At 42.9% G+C, this 21605-nt stretch overlaps 1 protein-coding gene across 2 annotated transcripts in view; it reads left to right on the plus strand.

The window, feature by feature from the left end:
* TENM1 (teneurin transmembrane protein 1) overlaps positions 1–21605 on the plus strand; it is a 413249-nt gene that overhangs the window by 148607 nt on the left and 243037 nt on the right. The window contains exons 4-5 of one of the 2 annotated variants that reach the window (XM_056859258.1): positions 159–251; positions 12022–12260. In XM_056859258.1, coding sequence (XP_056715236.1) covers positions 159–251; positions 12022–12260 — 332 coding nt within the window. The remainder of the gene's footprint in view (positions 1–158; positions 252–12021; positions 12261–21605) is intronic. The other variant, XM_056859259.1, reaches the window with a different exon arrangement.

The raw sequence follows: 21605 nt of genomic DNA on the forward strand, positions 1-21605 counted from the left end.
TGAAAAGGAGAATAGGGAATTAAACAGTTTTTACCATCTTGTATCCAGAAATTGTTAAGAGTTTTTTTTTTTAATTGTGATCAGGAAAGAAAGACCAAAGAAATTTATTATATCCTTTTTCCTTATTCCCCATTGTGGTCCTGATCCTGTTCCCACAGAAGTCAGTGGGAGATTTGCTGGCCTTCGGCAGTGGAATTGCCTTCCACCAGAAATCAGGAGGACCATGTATCTTCCCTCGTGCCAAGTGAAATGTAAGAGCCTCTTTTTGCAAAAAAGCCTTCCCTCAATAGCATTATCAGTTATGGGGGGAAGATTAGTAAAAGGGGGAGGGTGGGGGAGTATGACAGAGGTTTATACAATTATGGATGGTGTGGAGGAAGTGGGCAGAGAGGACTTTTTCTCCTCCTCCATAATACTAAAACCCATTGAAGTTGATGGGAAACTGATTCAATACAGACCAAGGAAAGTACTTCTTCGCCTGATGCTTCATTCACTTATGGCTGGGAGTTATGTTGGAAGCACAGGGCCAAAACAGATATGGCAAGGATTATTAATCTCTGTCAGTCTGTAAAAAAATAACATCCATGTACAAACAGCTGCAGTCGGGCTGCATTGAAAGGGGAGTGAAGATTTAACATCCCGTGATCAGTTTTGTAAATCGAAACCAGGTCCTCCATGTTTTTATTGCGGGGAAAAGACATGTTTTTACAGGTTGTGTCTTTTTCCCTTTTAAAGATTAATAACAGTGTGAGGAATCTGGTTTGATTAGCAAAACTGAGGAGCAGCTGAGGGGTCAAAAAAACCCTCTCCACGCAACCCCAGCCTGACCTGGGTCTGTAAACACATGCATTTTACAGACTGTCCAAGAGCTTTTACCTTTGTCATACCTGTTTTTACCCTCAGGTTGCTTAGACAGAATTATGTCATGATAGATCTGTCAGTGGCTGTTAGCCATGATAGCTAAGTGAAACCTCCACATGCAGGAGCAGTAGGCCACTGAATGCTAATTGCTGAGGACCAACCATAGGAGAGGTTTATTTCCTTTATGCCCAATGTGAGATTCCCAAAAGCTTCCTGCAGACTTAAGTAGAAACTGGACGCAGGGCTAGATGGATCCTTGGTTTGAGCTAGAAAGGTGGGTCATATTCTTATTGGTGGCTTGATATAAAGGCCTAAAATGTTTGACCACAAAATATATTAAACAATATACAGATCAAAAGGGGGAGAATGTATTGGAATAGGATCCTTGATAGGATCTTAGTAGTTTTGTGTAAATGTTACTAATACCTTGTAAAAATAATAATTGAAGCTTTAGAGAGCCAGCATGGTGTGGTAGTTAAGAGTAGCGGACTTAAACAAGAACAGATGGATAGGATAAAAAACTGACAATATCAATATGAATTTTTAATAACTTCTGAAATAGAAAAAAGAATTATGTATAATAGGCAAAAAAATTGAACATGCAAATAAACCGGGTAAATTGTTAGCTTGGCAACTTAAACATAAAGAGAAGAAATTACCTATATTAAAAATAAAGAGGGACGGTAAAGTTACAACAGTAAACAAAAAATTATAGAAACTTTTATAGATTACTATTCAAATCTTTATAGACAAGGAGTGGTTTCTGAGAAGGAAATAGAGGTGTATCTAAATCAATTTGAATGGGAATGAATTTTACAAGAACATAAAGATTTATTAGATGTTAATATGACTATGGAGGAATTAAAAGCAGTAATAGCTAAAAGTAAATTAAAGCACCAGGCGAAGATGGATTTACAGCATTTTATTACAAAGTTTTTATAGAACAACTATCTCCATATTTATTAAAAGTAATGAACAGTTGCTTGCAGAACGGATCTATTCCAAATACCTGGAAACAAGCAAACATAGTTTTAATTCCTAAACCAAATTCAGATTTATTGGATGCTAAAAATTATAGACCAATTTCATTACTGAATAATGATTATAAACTTTTTGTAGCGATTTTAGCAAATAGATTGAAGATTGTATTAAACCAGGTTATACATGAAGACCAAGCAGGTTTCCTTCCAGGAAGATTGATCAGTCAAAATGTTAGAGTAGTATTAGATCTTTTAGAATATGCGGAATTTAGTACTACACCTTTTGCAATGATATTTTTGGATGCATAAAAAGCGTTTGATAATGTAAATTGGAAATTTATGAGAAAAGTATTAGAATATATGGATTTTGGGGAAAAATCAATTAGCTATTGGAAATATTTACACTTATCAAACTGCTAGGTTGTTAATTAACGGGGGTTTAACATCACAATTTGAAATTCAAAAGGGTACTAGGCAAGGCTGTCCTCTCTCACCTTTATTGTTTATCATAACGTTAGAAGTTTTATTGATAAATTGGTTCTTGTAGGTTATCCGGGCTGTGTAACCGTGGTCTTGGAATTTTCTTTCCTGACGTTTCGCATCAACTGTGGCAGGCATCTTCAGAGTAGTAACACTGAAGGACAGTGTCTCTCAGTGTCAAGGGACACCCTTGACACTGAGAGACACTGTCCTTCAGTGTTACTACTCTGAAGATGCCTGCCACAGTTGCTGGCGAAACGTCAGGAAAGAAAATTCCAAGACCACGGTTACACAGCCCGGATAACCTACAAGAACCAATGACCGTGAAAGCCTTCGACAATATTTTATTGAGAAAGATTAGAAATAGTGTAGATATTATAGGTTATAAAATTGGGATAAATCATTTTAAGGTTAAAGCTTATGCGGATGATTTAGTTTGTTTTTTAACTAACCCTATTAGTCAGATTGTAGAATGGAACAAAATGGTTGAGGTTTATGGAAAGCTTGCGGGTTTTAAAATAAATAAAAATAAAATGAAAATATTGGTTAAGAATATGACACTTTTGCAGCATCAAGAACTATCAAAACGCACTGGTTTTATTATTGAACATAAAATAAAATATTTGGGTATTTGGTTAACTTCAAATAACTTTAATCTATTTAAAAATAATTATATAAAAATTTGGCAGCACATTAGTACAGATTTGAAAAAATGGGAAAAAATACCTTTATCATTATGGGGTAGAATTTCGGTAATTAAAATGATGGTCTTACCTAAGATGCTTTTTTTATTCCAAAATTTACCAATTATTAAAGGAACCAAAATATTTAAAATTTGGAAAAAAGATATTTTAATTTTTTTGTGGAGTAAAGGAAAACATAGAATAGCATATAATAATTTGATTCAATTAAGGGAAACAGGAGGCTTAGGGTTACCAGATTTAAAAATGTATTATGAGGCATCTTGTTTCGCTTGGTTAAAGACTTGGATTATGTTAGAGAAGACCAAAATATTAGAATTCGAGTGTTATAATTTATGTTTTGGATGGCATGCATATTTATGGTATGAGAAGGAAAAGGTAAATAAAGAGTTTAATAGTCATATTATTAGAGATGGATTATTTCAAATTTGGAAAAAGTATAGAAGGATTTTAGAAAATAAGACTCCGGGATGGGTTAACCCCGTAGAAGCTCATATGAGAAGCGGAATACATTTGAATTTAGAAATGGATATCTATAGAAATATTATTGAATGGAAAGATGGAAAATGGGTTTTAAAAAGTAGGGAAGAACTTGACATAAAGGATTGGTTTCTGTATTATAGATTAAGAGATATATTCAATAAAGACAATCAGTTTGGATTTAATAAAAATAAATCTGAATTAGAGAAAATATTAATAAAAGGAAATAAAGGATTGATAGGTAGAATGTATAAATTATTAATTGTAACTAACTTAGAACAAGAAAGAATTAAACCAGTTATGATTAAATGGATGAAGGAGTTAGGATTTAATATTGATTTGGAATTATGGGGAAATTTATGGAAGAGAGAATTTAAATTTACAATAACCAATAAAATTAGAGAAAACCTATATAAAATGTTTTACAGATGGCATATAACCCCAGTGATATCTCAAATGAATAGAGGAGAAATGGGATTATGTTGGAAATGTGGAAAGGAAAGAGGTACATATATGCATGTATGGTGGTTATGTAAAAAATTAAAAGCTTTTGGGAAAAAGTACTGAGGGAAACGAATAATCTGATTAATGGTAGAGTAAAAAGGAAGTCAGTATTCTGTTTATTGGGAATTCCACCAAAAAATATGAGTAATAATGATAGGGTCATTTGCCAATATAGTTTTGCCGCTGCAAGAATTGTGATAGCTAAAGTTTGGAAGCAAGCGAATAAACCTTCAATTATTGACTGGAGAGAGAAATTATGGATGGATATGAGGATGGCCAAATTAACAGAATTCCTACATGGAAAAGATATGGAAGAATTTAAAAAAAACATGGTCTAAGGCCGCCTCATATTGGGATAATTTGGCAAAAATGGATTTTACAGTATTAATTAACGAGTTATAGAAACTAGTTTTAATAATTTTATATTTTTGTGTTATTAAGTATAATAAATACTGTTTAGACACTTCTTCGGAAGTCGGGTGAAGGGTCACTTTTTTAGTTGGGTGGAGGGGGAAGGGGTATCTTTTTGAATTTTATAATTAAGTAATCATGAATGTAATAATTAAGGTATATAGATACCCTTCTGTATTTTGCTTTTGCTTTTTGTATTTTTTTATGTTAATTTCATTGTATTTGTTTGTTTTTATGTTTTGTTATAAAAATTAATAAAAATATATAAAAAAAAGAGTAGCGGACTCTAATCTGGAGAACTGGGTTCAATTCCCTGCACCTCCATATGAGCACCGGACTCTCATCTGGAAAATCAGATTAGATTCCCCAATCCTCCACATGAAGCCTCTTGGGTGACCTTGGGCAAGTCACAGTTCTCTCAGAACTCTCTCAGCCTCACCTACTTCACAAGGTGCCTGCTATGGGGGGATAGGGAAGGTGATTGTAAGCAGCTTTGAAACTCCTCTCAGTAGAGAAAAGCGGGGTATAAAGACCAACTCTTCTTATTATTAGATAAGGTACCTGTGATCACTCCTATGGTTTTTTATTTGTCCCTCTATGCAGTCAAAAATTCTGCATTAATTGCATTGATTCTGCATTAATATTACTACAGCAATAACAAATCTAACTAGAAAGAGGACCCCAAATTATAACCTAGAATTTTGTGTTTTGCCCAGGCTGATAACCTGTCTGTAAGTGAGGCACCAAATCTATGTCTGTGCTCTGGGAAACAATTCACAAATACATGGCTGTTATGGAAACACAAAGCCATCTACACATTAAGACTTCCCCTCTGCATATTGGACAAAAGGACAATGCCAGTTGCCCAGGCACACATAGGGTTGCCATGTCTCCCATGCCTACTGGCAGGGGATGGGGGGGGTAGGGTTTCCCAAATTGGGAAACTCCTGGAGATTTGGGGATGGAATCTGGGTGGGGGAGGAACCTCATCAGGAAAGTGAGGCCATAGAGTTCACCCTCCAAAGCATCCATTTTCTCCAGGGGAACTGATCTCTGTAGTCTGGAGATGAGCTGTAATTCCAGGTCCCACCTGGAGGCTGAATCCCTAATGTTATAGTAGAGATCTGCATCCCATGGCCAATTCAGATATCCCATCTCCCAAGCCAGAGGTTGGAGAATTTTTAAAATGTCACAGTTTGTGCGCTTCATAGTTTGGATCCATAGTTTGGATCCAAAACCAGGGGTTTGAAACCATAGCTTGAAGTCGGTTTCAGTCCCTTAAATATGAAGACAAACTATTGGTGCGAACCATTGTTTTGTCCAAGTTGGACATCCCAGCAAACTACAGTTTGCTCAAACTAGAGAGGAAGATAATTGGAATGCATGAACGGAGGGGAAGGAGGAAGTCCACAAGCCCCCACAACACATCTGTTGATACAGCAAACCAAGGAGTCACAGGGGCGGTGCCAAATGTAATCCCAAAGCATGTTTCTGTGCAAGTCAGTCCCACTAGAACTTGGATCAGTGTGATGTACTTTCAAATAAACAATCAAATAAGACTTTAGAATAAACCACTGCTCCCAGATATTTAGTATGCATGTATTCTAAGAATCAGCCTTACCAGAGTGGTGGTGGAAACTACCATCAAGTACAGCTTATTTATGGCGACCCCTCATGAGGGTTTCAAGGCAAGAGATGAACAGAGGTGGTTTGCCATTTCCTGCCTCTGCATTGCAACCCTGGACGTCCTTAGTGGTCTCCCATCCAAATACTAACCGGGGCTGACTCTGCTTAGCTTCTGAGATCTGACAAGATTGGGCTAGCCTGGTCCGTAAAAGATGCAATGCAGTTAAAGTTAAGCACATGTAAACCCCATTGATTTCAGCAGGGAAAATTTAAGATCAGACTTCAGTTGACTTCAAAACCAGCACTTTGCAAAACATTAAAAGCATATATGGAATTTAATTAGCTTTATGTTGAGTAGGACTAGCAGCCCTTGCGTAATGACCGGAAGCAGGTCTCCGGGATCTCGGGCAAAGAGAAGTCTTTCCCAACACCCAGTGACTTAGGATCACTTAGGAGATTTCAAGAATTGAACATGGGGCTTTCTGCATGCAAAACATAGGCTCCGCAACTGAGCCCTAGTTCCTCTCCTGTAGGCATTCGGCCTTCTGGCTTTACTTTTCATTGTGAGAAGGGAATGGATGGATTCCAGAAATGTGTACATAGCAATGGAAAATGTGGATAAAGTATTCTGAGGCAGTATTAACTCTTTTGAAAAAACACTGAATGGCTGCCATTAAAATAGTCTCATTGAACCTTATCTTAATTAACACAGTCACAGCAATAGTGTGTGTCGGATTTGGGAGGACATGAAGGAAAGCTGGAATACATCAAGTGCCAACATGTCGCTTGGATGCGTCTACAGTAGTATGATATTCCTCTTTGTCTAGGACATCCTGTCTGTTGCATTCAGTCTTTGCCTATTCATTAGGGCTGCCCACTGACTGGTTAGTCAATTTGCTGTCTTGTTTTTCACCAGTGAATCAGCCAAGACAGTTTATTAGCTGTCTTGCAAATCAGGAAAACCATTGTGTTGTTTGCATCAGGATATATACACACAAACTGTGTCTTAAGCTCTGGAAAGCTTTTATTAAAAAGTCTCCGTTTGAATTTGCCACTAACTAAAACAATCAAATTGCTTACGGATTAGTTTTTCTAGCCCCAGGAGAGACCTGTAGGTTTTAATGCAAACCTATGTGAGTATGTATGTAGGTGTGCTATTTATCACATATGCACAAAATATATCGGGTTGGATCCAGCCAGTTTTTCTGTTGGTGAGAAAAGAAAGAGGAGGGGCCCTTTGACCACCCAAAAGGTTATATTGGGGGTCTGCATGGATAGAGGTTGTAGTAAGGAGTGGAATTAGATGAAAGTGAGTGAAATTATGGAATTCCCTGCACCTGGATGTGGTGATGGCTGCCAACTTGAAAAGCTTTAAGAGGGGAGTGGACATGTTTATGGAGAAGAGGGGTATTCATTGCTACTAGTCAAAATGGACACTAGTCATGATGCATACCTATTCTCTCCAGGATCAGTTGAGCATGCCTATTAGGTGCTGTGGAATGCAGGCAGGTTAATGCTGCTGCAGTCATCTTGTTTGTGGGCTTCCTAGAGGCACCTAGTTGGCCACTGTGTGAACATACTGCTGGATGTGATGGACCTTGGTCTGATCCATCATGGCTTTTCTTATATTCTTATGAAAAATCTGGCTTTCAGTCCAGTAGCACCTTAAAGACCAACAACATTTCCAGGATATAAGTTTTTGAGAGTTAGAGTTAGGGCTGTCAAATAAAAAAAAATTCGGTTCGGGTGCAGGTGGCTTTGATTCGGTTTGGGAATGCCGATTCCCGAATCGCCCTGATTCGGATTCAGGGTGATTCGGCTGAAATTCGGCATTCCCTAATCGATTCGGGCATTTAAATGGCATTTAAAGCCATTTAAAGCCATTCATGGCTTTCTGTGGCTCTGGGGGGCATTTTTTGAGGTAGAGGTCCCAAACGTTCAGGATAGCTTCAGGGGAACCAGGCAAAATTCGGCTGTTTTTTGGTTCGGGAACACCCAAATCAACAGCCCTGGTTAGAGCTCCCTTCGTTAAATACCTGACAAAGGGAGCTTTGACTCTCAAAATCTTATACCCTGGAAATTTTGTGGGTCTTTAAGGTGTGACTGGACTCAAATTTACTCTTCTACTGTAGATTAACTCAGCTACTCACCAAAAAAGCTGGCTAGATCCAACCTGTGATTTCCCTTACATTAAAGCTTGCAGTCCTCTTTTTTTCCTGGCCCCCTCCTGTTTTTAAACAGCAGTTTGACATAATAAAAGTGACCATACAAAGCTCCCCCCTCTCCAGCGTAATGGAGAGATTCTTTATTTTGTCATATTTACAGGATGTCAGTGGAGGGGGGTAATCAATTTGGGTTGACTGGCCCACCATTAGCTGTGGTCACAACTTCCCCTGTTCCTCCCCTGTATGGATAAGGCATAGACTCGAATCTAGTCTGATGTGGTTCCAAGATTTGGATGGACTTCGAAACAGCCTTCTTCAAGGTCCTCCGAAACCCAGTGGATGGTCAGGGATTACCACCTCTCTCCTCTCAAGTTCCAGTCTTTGGAGAAGAGCATGTCTCACCTCTGATGTCACACTGCATTTGGAGGCTCCTGATGACAGCAGTGAGACCTCACTTCTGGGCAGTGCCTGATAAACCTGGTGCCAGGTCGTGTCCCATCTCTCACTTTGTGGTATGGTCAGCGATCACCAGAATGAAAAGGCATGCTCACGGCCGCTTGTCTGGCAACTGTGTTTGTAGAATGCCATGCCAATAGCACTGTAGCATGGCAAGAACTAAAAGGGGCAATTCTAACAGCATCTGTGTAATGTAGGTGAATCTTGAACACAGATCTGCATATGCCTGCTATGTCCCCCAAATCTCAGCAGGTGAAAACATAACAACATAAGAAAAGCCCTACTGGATCAGACCAAGACCCATCAAGTCCAGCAGTCTGTTCACACAGTGGCCAACCAGGTCCCTCTAGGAAGCCACAAACAAGATTACTGCAGCAGCACCATTCTGCCTTTGTTCCACAGGACCTTATATAATAGGCATGCTCCTCTGATACTAGAGAGATTAGGCATGCAGCATGACTAGTATTCATTTTAACTAATAGCCATGAATACCCCTTTCCTCCATGAATATGTCCACTCCCCTCTTAAAGCCTTCTAAGTTGGCAGAGAAGGGGCTGTTAAGACAGATTTTTGGATTTGTCCGGGCACTTGTAGAACTGCCCAGTATGGCAAGCTCAATCTTTATTGTTTCAGTCAAAGACCAGCATATATACAAATTACAAAATTGTTATAACAAGATAGAAACTGTATAAAATCAAAAGCTAAAAATCCTGATTGAATAAATAAGCTAAGGATAACTATATAACTGTCATAAGTGAATTGTGCGAACCTCAGCTACAATATAAGTTAGTACTGTGTAAATAAGACTGTTAATCCACCTCCTTACTTGTAAGTGCGTTTCTCTTCTTAATGGCTAAGAAGCATAATTTCGTCATTGCATGGGATATGGCAGCCTCCCTATCCTCAAGCAATAGTTTGCCCAGGGCTAACTCCGTACACCCCAGAAAAAGGTTCAGATGCTTAAAACGAGAAAGCAGGGGGGAAATAGTATTTGTTCTGATTTCATCATAGAATTCACAGTGCAGCACGATATGTGTGATTGATTCGACTGCATTGGCCGAACAGGGACAACTGCTCCTTAGGCAGTATGACATACTTGCCTTGGCTAACAGTAAAGGCATTATTTCAGCCAGTGCATCAGTAGACTTTGGGCATGTGGTCAAAAGGTTAAGATATCACAATGCCCTTGTAGGTAGAGACACCATTTGAGATGAAAGTGATCAGGCATAAACATCAAAAACAAAAACTGAATACCTGTGCTACATTCTAAGAATGGCTTTGGACACTGCAAGGAAGCATTGCCAACTGTAGACACAAATGCAGCCTGTGCAGCTTCTATTCTGAGATCCTTTTTGGACATTACAAGCAACCAGTACCAACTGTGGAAGAGGCGGCAACCCTACGAACCCTTCAAACAGCATCTGTCACACATTTTAGACCATCCTTCCCCTGAGGAGCTCAAGACAGTACACATGGTTCTCCCATCCCCATTTTATCCTTGTAACACTCCTGTGAGCTAGACTGAAAAATCATGACTGGCCCATGATCACCAAACAGGCTTCATGGGTTGGACCTGGGTCTCCCAGATGCTAGTCTGATGCTCTAACCACTACACCTCACTGGTGCTCAGTGTGGGAGCTGCTTTTTGGAGAGCTTCCCTCTTTACGGCTGGGATGAGTGTTCCCTTTGGATGGGTATGGCCAATTGCAAAGGGGTTTACCAGTTCCTGTGGGAAATACTCACATGAGCAGGCTGTGCCTCCCTTTGTTAGTTCCTTTAAATATCATCCCAACCATGAGGGAGGCACAAAGAAAAAACTGGCTAGGGCGTCACTTGAAGCACCCTTTTATAAGGCCCGTGGCTATTCTAAGAATGCATTTCTTGGCTACTCAAAAGTTTAGGGTCCAGTTGAAACGGTGTTGTGTGAGGATTTGCTGAAGTTCCATATGCGATTTTGTACAACCCTTGGGTTGACCCAGTGGTTTACATGCTTGGGACCTTCCCTAGGCAGCCTCACTTTAGTAAGTGCTCCATGGCACCTCTCAGCTTTCCATAAATCCGTTCTTTCTGAAAATTCGTTCTCGTATTTAAAAAGTTCAGTATTTTGAAAATGGTAGTGTGACCGGAACAGCCAGCCTTTAGACTGTTGTTATTTCAGGCTTTCAGATTATTTATCCATTCTTTTCTGTATATCTAGGAGCCTTATGAACCCTTGTCTTTTGAAATGTTTGGTAATGAAGAATGCCACGCTTCTGGGAACCTGCATTTGCCCTCCAAAGCTCAAATAGGCTTCGTAAAGTCCAATGTGTTTTTCATGGTGGGAAAGGCACACTGAAGGCCAAACTACACAGCCTATGATGGGAACTTCAGATGTGTAATTTGACCATGATGAGCTATGAGGACTGAAGTAGACGTGACGACGTTTCCAGGTCCATCCCGGGAATATTGCCACCATTTAAAAGCCTAGCAGTTGGCCATTTAAAAATACCTCGAGGGCAGCGCTGTGGGCCTAGATGCTCTTGTCCTCCCCCTACGGGTTTTCAAGGGCCAAAGTTGCCCCCCCCCCCCCCCCCGTGGCTGTTTCAGCACTTGAAAAGGTAGGGGGGACAGACCAGAACGCTTCATCCCACAGCACTGCCCTCGCGGTCTTTTTAAATGGCCAATGTTTAGGCTTTTAAATGGCGGTAGGATCCCCAGAGTGGATCATTCTGCCCGGAGAGAGGGGCCATTGGTGTTACAGTTTTCTCTCACATTGTTTCCCTGATCAGTGGTGTTCCCTCGTAACTTTGAAGTCCCGGTAGGGGGGAAAGACAGGGATCCTTATTGTGCCTGTCTTTTTTCCTACTGAGACATACAGCAGTTCAGGGAGACGGCTTTAAGTCTCAGTGGGGGAGAGGGGGTGAAGCAGACAGTTCAGAGAAATAGCACAGATGGCAAGAGTTAACTTCTCTTTCCCTAGCTGGGTGGCCTGAGTCAGATTCCCCCTCCCCTCGCCTTCTTTCTTAGGGACAGATTACACCTGTTCAGTTCCTATCTCAGAATGCCGTCACGGCATGTATTTTGGACCTGGAGATTTTGAAAGATTGTATAACTGCTTTGAGCATGCAATGGGAAAGCAGCAAAGTAGTAATTTAAATAAATAGATAAATGCGCTCCCGCTTATCTTATTGAAAAGCACATGAAGGAGCCAAATGAGGGGTTTCAGAGTTTTTAATACTATATCCAACTCTATTTTCGTACAGGTGATGGTTAACCACAGTATTTATTTATTTGTTGCTTCTTCCTTGTGTGGTCGATGATTCCTGGCTTTTTTTCCTCTTTTTTACAATATGGCTCTCTTATCTTTCTTTCCCGTAGGCACTTCCTATTTAAACACGGCTCTGGGTCTTCAGCTATCTTCAGTGCAGCCAGTCAGAACTATCCTTTAACTTCAAACACTGTTTACTCGCCACCTCCTAGGCCGCTTCCTAGAAGTACTTTTTCTAGACCGGCTTTCTCTTTTAACAAACCTTACCGATGTTGCAACTGGAAGTGCACTGCTCTGAGCGCCACCGCGATCACAGTCACGCTGGCGCTGTTGCTAGCCTATGTGATTGGTAAGCTTTGTGTTTGCTTTTCTTTCTATTGAATTCTCTCTCTCTCTCTCTCTCTCTCTCCATTCACTTTAATGAGGATTTGAGGGGGTTGGTTTAAGTCTGTGTAGGGTTGCCAACCTCCAGGTACCAGCTGGAGATCGCCTGCTATTACGACTGGCAATTGAACGCTATGGCATTGAAGTCCCTCCCCTTCCCAGACCCCACCCTCCTCAGGCTCCGCCCCCTAAAATCTCCAGGTATTTCCCAACTCGGAGCTGGCAACCCTAAATCTGTGGGATCCAGAAACTGTGGAACAGGAGTTGATAGGCCATGGCAGGGGTCCCCAATGTGGTGCCCATGCCAAGACCTTTCCTGGCACCCGCCAAGTGTTTTAAGAAAGTGTGTGGGGCCAGGTGGGGCTTTTGCCATTGGATTGATTGGCCATTGGATATTTGATTGGCTGTGCAGATTTTTAAAAAATGTTGCTTTGGCAGGATCTTCACTGTGTGACTGCAAGCAACCTGCAGCTGCCATTTTGTGGCTGGCTCCACACACTGTGACACCCGTTTTGTGGCAACCGTTTTGTGCTGCACCCACCACACTGTCGCAGAATTCCAAATGTGCCCACAGGCTCAGTAAGGTTGGTGACCACTGGGCTATGGTATTTTCTTTAAAAATCACTTCTGGGTGAGGAGAGATATATTGTCCCTCTTGCCCTGTACAGCAACTACCTAGTCCCATTCCTTGCTTTAAAGAGAGGAGGAGAAGGAGTTTAGGGGAAGAAAGGTGGCTAAGAACCAGTGTGGTGGTTCGTATCAGACTAAGATCTGGGAGGGCCACTCTGCCCTGGAAGCCCACTGGGTGACCCTCAGCCACTCACTCTCCTTCAACCTAACTTACCTCATGGGTAGTTTATGCATGGGTACCTTCACTCACGTTCACCCCCGGTCTGTCTCGGTTGTTCCTTGTAGTTATGCATGAGTTTTCCGTCCATTATTGATGACCTCGCTGCCAGCCCTCGCAATGTCCGGGTCTTCCCATTCCTCTGTTAACCCAACTCTTCCATCTTCCCTGAGCAAAGCCCGGAAAGAATCCCCATGCGTAAGGCAAAGTGCGGACACAGAAGCTTGGTTCACTCACAGCCAATTACAAAGCAGTGTGTAAAGAGGCGGGGATTCAAATACTTCCTGCTTCCTCGGAGCTCTTTCTGGGCACAAGAAAGGCTTTTTAAAACCGAGGCTTGGATTTCTCCCCCCTCCTTCTTTTCAGATTGCTTCATTTTTGTTGTTGTTGTTCTTAAAATGCTTTTTTATGTGGCACTTGGGTTTGGGGGGAGGGGAATTTTCTCTCACAGTGAACACTACAAGTAAGCCAATTAAAAAGCAGCATTTAAAGGGGCGGGACTTGATTCGAGCTTGGAAACTGCTGGTGCATAGATTCCCAACAGGAAAGTGTGGGTCTAGTGAGCAACAAACCTCAGGTAAAACTCACATGCATAAATGACCATGGAGTGGTTGTTGTAAGGATAAAAAAGGAGGAGAGAATGAGGCGCTTTGGGTCACCACTGGGGAGAAACATAGGGTATAACTCAATGAATAATAGAGAGGGGGGATATGCTATTCTAGGAACAGTTTGGAGAACAGATCAATGATGTTCTCTGTCCTGAAACTTCTAGGCATCCAGTGAAGTTGCTGGGAATTGCTTCAAGGCAAGGAAAATAATTATTTCGTACAGCACACAACTTGTGGAAATCACTGCCACGAGACGTTCTGACTAGTGGCGCCTCGTGTGTGTCTAGGCTCCCTTTTTATTGCACTAAAATTATATTCTGAAGCCCTGTTGGTTGGGTGGGGCTTTGTCACCAGGTTTTAGGCTGTTTTCCTGTCCCCTTTAACTTTAGTGAAGTTTGTGCATAAAGAAGCAAGTAGAGGACAGGGCCTAACTTGGCTACTGCTTGCTTTCTGCTCCTATGGAGATAGATCATGATGGGTAGCCGTGTTCGTCTGTCAATAGTAGTAGAAAAGAGCAAGGGTCCAGTAGCACCTTAAAGACTAACAAAATTTCTGGCAGGGTATGAGGTTTCTGAAGAAGTGAGCTGTGGCTCATGAAACCTCATACCCTGCCAGAAATTTTGTTAGTCTTTAAGGTACTACTGCACTAGAACATAAGAAAGGTCATGCTAGGTCAGACCCAGGCCCATCAAGTCCAGCAGTCTGTTCACACAGTGGCCAACCAGGTGCCTCTAGGAAGTCCGCAAACAAGACAACTGCAGCAGCATTGTCCTGCCTGTGTTCCAAAGTACCTAAGATAATAGGCATGCTCATCTGATCCTGGAGAGAATAGGTATGCATCATGACTAGTATACATTTTTACTAGTAGCCATGAATACCCCTCTCCTCCATGAATATGTCCACTCCCCTCTTAAAGCCTTCCAAGTTGGCAGCCATCAGCACATCCTGGGGCAAGGAGTTCCACAGTTTATGTGTTGTGTGAAGAAATACTTCCTTTTATCAGTTTTGAATCTCTCACCCTCCAGCTTCAGCAGATGACCCCACGTTCTGGTATTATGAGAGAGAGAGAAAAGCTTCTCCTTGATCACTCCCTCCATACCATGCATAATTTTAGAGACCTCTATCATGTCTCTCCTTAACCGCCTTCTTTCCAAGCTAAAAAGCCCTAAGTGTTTTAACTGCTCCTCATAGGGCAGTTGCTCTAGTCCCCTAATCATTTTGGTTGCTCTTTACTGTACCTTCTCAAGCTCATTTCTCTTCCTATATAAGTGTAAACATCCAAATGCAGAACCATGTATCACCCTCCCATGGGCAACCCCAGAAATATTTTGCTTATGTCCTGTTGCTGTGCTCTGCGGCTTAAGCAAGGTTGTATAGAGTCAGCAGGAATACTGGGGCTGAGCTGCTGACATTAAAAGGTAGGGGAGACATAGGCTGTGACTTCCATAGATCTCTGAAGGGGCGGGCTCAGACTTGTAGAATGGGAGTACATCGTTTCAGAATACAGGAGGACAGCCATGGAAGATCACACTGTGCTCCCCTTGGTTGGATGTGAGGGCGATCTGGCTGTGACATCACTCACCAAGTTGATCGCCAGGGTTGATTTGGCTGTCCTGGCTGGCTAGGTGGGGGCCCCTTCTTCCTTCTCCACTATGTGTGCATCCCTCCTGAAGCTGCACATTCAGTGAAACAGGATGACCATCCCAGATAGGAGGAGTGTGCCCTTCTTCAGTCAAGGGCACACAATAAAGGGCTGTTTAGCTTGGAAAGAAGGCGGTTAAGGGGATACATGATCGAGGTCTATAAAATTATGCATGGTACGGAGAGATTTGGCGAGAAGAAGCTTTTCTCCCTCTGTCGTAATACTAGAACGCGGGGTCATCTGCTGAAATTGGAGGGTGAGAGATTCAAAACAGATAGCAGGAAGTATGTTAAATTATGGGACTCCCTGCCCCAGGATGTGGTGATGGCTGCCAACTTGGAAGGCTTTACGAGGGGAGGGGACATGTTCATGGAGGAGAGGGCTATTCATGGCTACTAGTGAAAATGGATACTACTCATGATGCATACCTATTCTCTCCAGAATCAGAGGTGCATGCCTATTATATTAGGTGCTGTGGAACACAAGCAGGACAATGCAGCTGCAGTTGTCTTGTTTGTGGGCTTCCTAGAGGCACCTGGTTGGCCACTAGGGCTGTTGAAAAAAAAAATTCGGTATAGTTCGGATTCGGCCGAATTAGGCCCATCTGGATTCGGGATATGCCGAAGTCCGAACTCCCCCACTTTGGGTCTGTGCAATTCGGTGCGAATTCAAAGTTCAGGAAAAAATTTTGGCTTTTCCGTGGCTCCGGGGGGGCGCATTTTTGGGGGTAGAGGTCTCAAACTTTCAGCGGAGCTTCAAAGGACCCTTCTTGCAAGATCCCCCAAGTTTTGTAAAGATTGGGTCGGGGGGCTGAGATATGGGCCCCTAAAGGGGTCCCCCCACCCTTAATGTGCATCTCTGAGCAGAGCTTGCCGCCCACGCACAAAGCTCCCAGCCCCGACAAACAGCTGAGCTGCAGGGAGCAAGGGTGGGGCAGATGCGAAGAAGTTTGCAAAGCAACACAACTGCAAAGCAACACAACTGCAAAGCAACACAACCATGCAAAGCAACACGTTTGCAACCATGCAAAGCAACACCTGACACCTGGGAGTTTGCAAACCATGGAAAGGGACAGAGGCAGCTAGCTATGCATAAGGAGCAGGAGGGGGTGGAATTTCCCCTTTTGCATCGGACTCTGGACCAGGCAAATGCATTCTTTAAGTCACCATTTGAAAACCAGTTTTGAGCAAGCATCAAAATAGACCTAACCGATCTTATGAATGAGGGAAAACCTGAGGACACACAACTGAAGCCCCCCCCCCTCAAACCAGGGAGAGAGAGACTCAAGGGGGCACACACACCCCAGGCAGAACAGGAGAAAACCCCTTTGGCTCCCTCCCCACCCACAGAAACTGCTCCCTCCCCACACACACACAGACTCTGCTTCCCCCACACACACACAAACACAGGAGAAAAATTATAGATTAAAGCCCCCGAAGGGGTCTTACTGTGGCTGTCTTCTGTTCCATCAGGAGGGGCTGGGAGGACTGGGTAATCCAATACGATTCTATTTAAGCACAGGAGGTTTTGCATTGGATTTGCTGCTCTGGAGATGCATACAGGATCGGGTGATCCATTCATCCCAATAGGGGAAAGGGAAAAGCCCATATCTCAGGACCCCCTGGCCCAATGTTTACAAAACTTGGGGGGTCTCTTAAGAAGGCTCGTCTGAAGCTATGCTGAATGTTTGGGGGCTGCACCCCCAAAAATAAGCACCCTGCAGCCACAGAAAGAGAAAAGGGGGAGCCCATATTTCTGCCCCCACTGAAGCCATCTTTACAAAACTTGGGGGGTCTCTTAAGAAGGCTCATCTGAAGCTATGCTGAAAGTTCCGTGGCTGCACCCCCAAAAAAGCGCCCCCTGCAGCCACAGAAATGGAAAAGGGAGGGAAAAGGGGTGGAGCCCATATCTCGGGACCCCCTGACCGAATGTTTACAAAACCTGGGGGGTATCTTAAGAAGGCTCGTCTGAAGCTCCGCTGAACGTTCCGTGGCTGCACCCCCAAAAAAGCGCCCCCTGCAGCCATGGAAATGGAAAAGGGGGAGGGAAAAGGGGTGGAGCCCATATCTCGGGACCCCCTGACCCAATGTTTACAAAACTTGGGGGGTCTCTTAAGAAGGCTCATCTGAAGCTATGCTGAATGTTTGGGGGCTGCACCCCCAAAAATGCACCCCCTGCAGCCACGGAAAGAGAAAAGGGGGGAGCCCATATTTCTGCCCCCACTGAACCCATCTTTACAAAACTTGGGGGGTCTCTTAAGAAGGCTCGTCTGAAGCTATGCTCAAAGTTCCATGGCTGCACCCCAAAAAAAACGCCCCATGCAGCCACGGAAATGGAAAAGGGGGGAGGGAAAAGGGGTGGAGCCCATATCTCGGGACCCCTGACCCAATGTTTACAAACCTTGGGGGGTCTCTTAAGAAGGCTCGTCTGAAGCTCCGCTGAAAGTTTGGGGTCTCTACCCCAAAAAATGCGCCCCCTGCAGCCACGGAAAGAGCGAATGTGCAGACGCACCCCCCACGAGGATTTCTCTCTTTCTCTCCCTGGCCGGGCCACGCAGAAAGCTGATTCCTCCAGTACTCAATCCTGACTGATTGGCCAGAAGAAGACCCAGCTTGGCCACCGATTGGCTGGGGGAGAATGCTGCTTACTGACGGTTATGCTGCTGGGCCCGAATTTGCCGAATTTATTCGTGAACTCCCGAACTCGCTGCATTCGGCTCCCCTGTTTCCCCGCCATTTTTGAGTTCGGTTCGTCCCGAACTAAAAACCGCCAAATCAGGGGAAATTCGGCTGTTTTTCAGTTCGGGCCGAACTGAATCGACAGCCCTTTTGGCCACTGTGTGAACAGGCTGCTGGACTTGATGGGCCTTGGTCTGATCCAGCATGGCCTTTCTTACATTCTTATGTTCTTAATATGTGTGCTCCCCTGCTTAAACCTCCATGCTCCTCTGTTAAAATAGTCCCTGCAAAAAGAAAACCAAAACAACAAACTAAGAGAAAAGAGAAAAGCTTTCTCCCTTTTTGCCTGGGTGATTTAATGTAAAGGAACTTTCAAAGCTGGAAGCTACCACCTACTGTCTCAAGCGATGTAGTCCATTCCACCACCTCACGGCTCATTCCTCTGCAGGTATGACCCAAGGAGTATAGATGCTCAGTCTGGACCTAGAGCCAGGGCAAATCTCATGAGTGTAACAACATGTAAGAATCAAAGGGTTGTATCCAGACTAACGCCTTTTATGCTTGGCTGTTTCCCTCGCGGTCACCTCTCCGACGACTTTGGGTCTTTTTATTATTATTATGCATGCCATTTCCGACTGTCAGAGGTTGCCTCGCTCTCCCCCTGCCAGTGCCGGATTTACGTATAAGCTAAACAAGCTATAGTTTAGGGGCCCACTCTCTTGGGGGCCCCCAAAAAATTTAAAGGAAAAAAAACCTGGATGTACATTTCCAAAATATAAGATACAAAATAAAAACAACAGTGGGGGTTACCGCACTTTGTATTCCCAGTGATGTATTAAGAGTTTGAAAATGTTGTAAAAAACATCGCTTTAAAAGGGTTTTTGGATACCACAGCTTACAAATGGTTGGAAGACGTCTTCACAGCTAAAGGGGCCAAACAAAGTGCGAACAGTATTTTTTATAACGTTTTCAAACTCTTAATACATTGGTGGGAATACATAGAAAGTGCAAACAGTATTTTTTATAACATTTTCAAACTCTTAATACATGACTGGGAATACAAGTGCTGTAACCTCCAATGTTTTGTGTTGTGTAGGCTCCTATGATGCAAGTAATGATGTAAGTAACAATTACTTTGATAAAATACATATTTTGTTATGTGCAAATGGCTTTAGATACCTATTAGGTCCATAAATTACCATATAGCATATATTCAACACAAAAAAAGCGACAATTTGTTGTTGACAAAGGACAGCTGGACATATAAAGGGCCCCATTACCTTCAATAGCTTAGGGCCTCATCAAACCTAAATCTGGCCTTGCCCCTGCATTTCCCCATGTTTTGCCCGCATTTTCAAATTCAGGATAAAACAGGTCCCTGAAAACGTGGGGAAAATGCATGGAAACACATGGGGAGAGCAAGGCTACCTCTGATGGTCAGAAACGGCATGCATAATCAAAACAAAGACCCAAAGTCCTCAGAGGGGTGACGGTGAGGAAAACAGCCATGCATAAAAGGCCTACATTTTCCAGGGGCAAAAATTGAACTTTCCTTCCCCTCTTCTCACCGCAGCCCACTAATTTCTACAAAATGCTACTCCTCAGGGATCTAAGGGGTAACCAAAGTAGGATCCCCCAAAAAATATATTATATAAAAGGCATTAATGCAAAGGGAATTGTCAAGCAGAGAAAAATAATGTTCTTCCAGATAAGAATCATCACAATACTTGTTCTAATAACTGACAAAAGAATGCACTTATTCCCCCCCCCCAAAAAAAAACCCTTCCCAAACGCTTAACTTGTAAAGGGGATCTAAAATTTCCTTTGGGGAAGAAGACAGCACAAAGCAATTATTTATGTGAATTCTCACTGAGATCAGCATTTGGTGATACTGTGGGAGCCCTGGAAGCGAATTCTGTTATCGTTCTGCTTAGACTAATGTAGGCCAAAATTTGTACTTACTGGAGTTTATACCTTCAAATAGGGATTAGTAATACATTTTAATAATAAACCTCTTATCTCATAGTAGTTACGTAATATTTGTTTGGATGGCCATCTAACAGTGGATCTTTCCTGAACACATAAAGCTGCCTTTTCCTGAGTCAGAGCATCGATCGATCAAGGTCAGAATTATCTACTCTGAGTGGCAGTGACTCTCGGAGGCCCCAGGAAACGTCTTCCACAACAGCTACTACCTGGCCTTTTTAACTGGAGATTCCAGGGACTGAAACTGGGACCTTCTACATTTAAAGTAGATGCTCTACCTCTGAGCCATGTCCCCTCTCCTCAACCGCCTTTAGGCTGAAGGCACAGGAGGCAATTCAGCTGTGGAATAATACAGTAAACACTTCGTATTTAAAACAACAAAACTTAGATAGCACTTTGGGGTGCATCACATGCATTGTTACTTGTAATTTTTACAAGAGCTCCATAAGAGATATCTGTTATAATTTTGCAAATGGGACAGTATAGTTTGCCAGTGGTCTCGTAGTAAGTTCACAAAATGGGCAAGATTTGAACCAAGGGGTTCCTAATTTGTATCTGTGTCTTAGCCCCACAAGTGAATGAAGCTGAAGTTAGCTAACCCAGTTAGCTGTTTGGATGAGAATCCATCTGAAAAAGATACATAGGCTCTTGTGGGTTATCCGGGCTTTGTAACCGTGGTCTTGGTATTTTCTTTCCTGATGTTTCGCCAGCAGCTGTGGCAGGCATCTTCAGAGGAGTAACACTGAAGGACAGTGTCTGTCACTGAGAGACACTGTCCTTCAGTGTTACTCCTCTGAAGATGCCGGCCACAGCTGCTGGCGAAACGTCAGGAAAGAAAATACCAAGACTGCGGTTACACAGCCTGGATAACCCACAAAAACCAATAAACTCTGACCCTGAAAGCCTTCGACAATACGTAGGCTGTTCTGAGGTCTGTGAAGGAACAGTGTGATATCTCTGTAATAAATAAATATACCAAAACTATCAATTCCTTGCATGTCCAGAATTCTGATGTTCAGTGTATCAAATCATCTCATCCATAAAAAGCATAATTAAACCAGAACAAGCAGAACTCCTGCGAATCAGTTCAAAAACCCACTGGAGTGGATAACATGGAAGACTAGAAAATGCTGGTAGCTTAAAGAGGATCATGACACTTCAGTATCTTCAAATGCAATCCAGGTCCCACTGAATCAAGGCACAAAGCATTGCTGGTCTCACATGGCCTCTTAGTTTTCAAGTAATAATTCACAGGTTCCTGTTTGGTCCACTATGTATGCTTTTGAAGTTTGCAAATGTTCCATTTGAAAAAGAGGGTAAGAGTTTACCATGGCCTTTTATGCTGGGACGTTTCCCCACGGTCACCCCTGCCGACGGCTTCGGGGCATCCTTTTGATTATGCATGCCTTTCCCGGCTGTCAGAGGTTGCCTCGCGCTCTCTGTGTGTTTTGCCCGCATTTTCCAGATTCTGGCTAAAACAGCATTTGGAAAACATGGGCAAAACGCATGGGGAGAGTGTGGCGACCTTTGATGGCTGGAAAAGGCATGC

This window comes from Euleptes europaea, chromosome 13, assembly GCF_029931775.1.
Source record: "Euleptes europaea isolate rEulEur1 chromosome 13, rEulEur1.hap1, whole genome shotgun sequence".
NCBI classification, from domain to species: Eukaryota; Metazoa; Chordata; class Lepidosauria; order Squamata; family Sphaerodactylidae; genus Euleptes; species Euleptes europaea.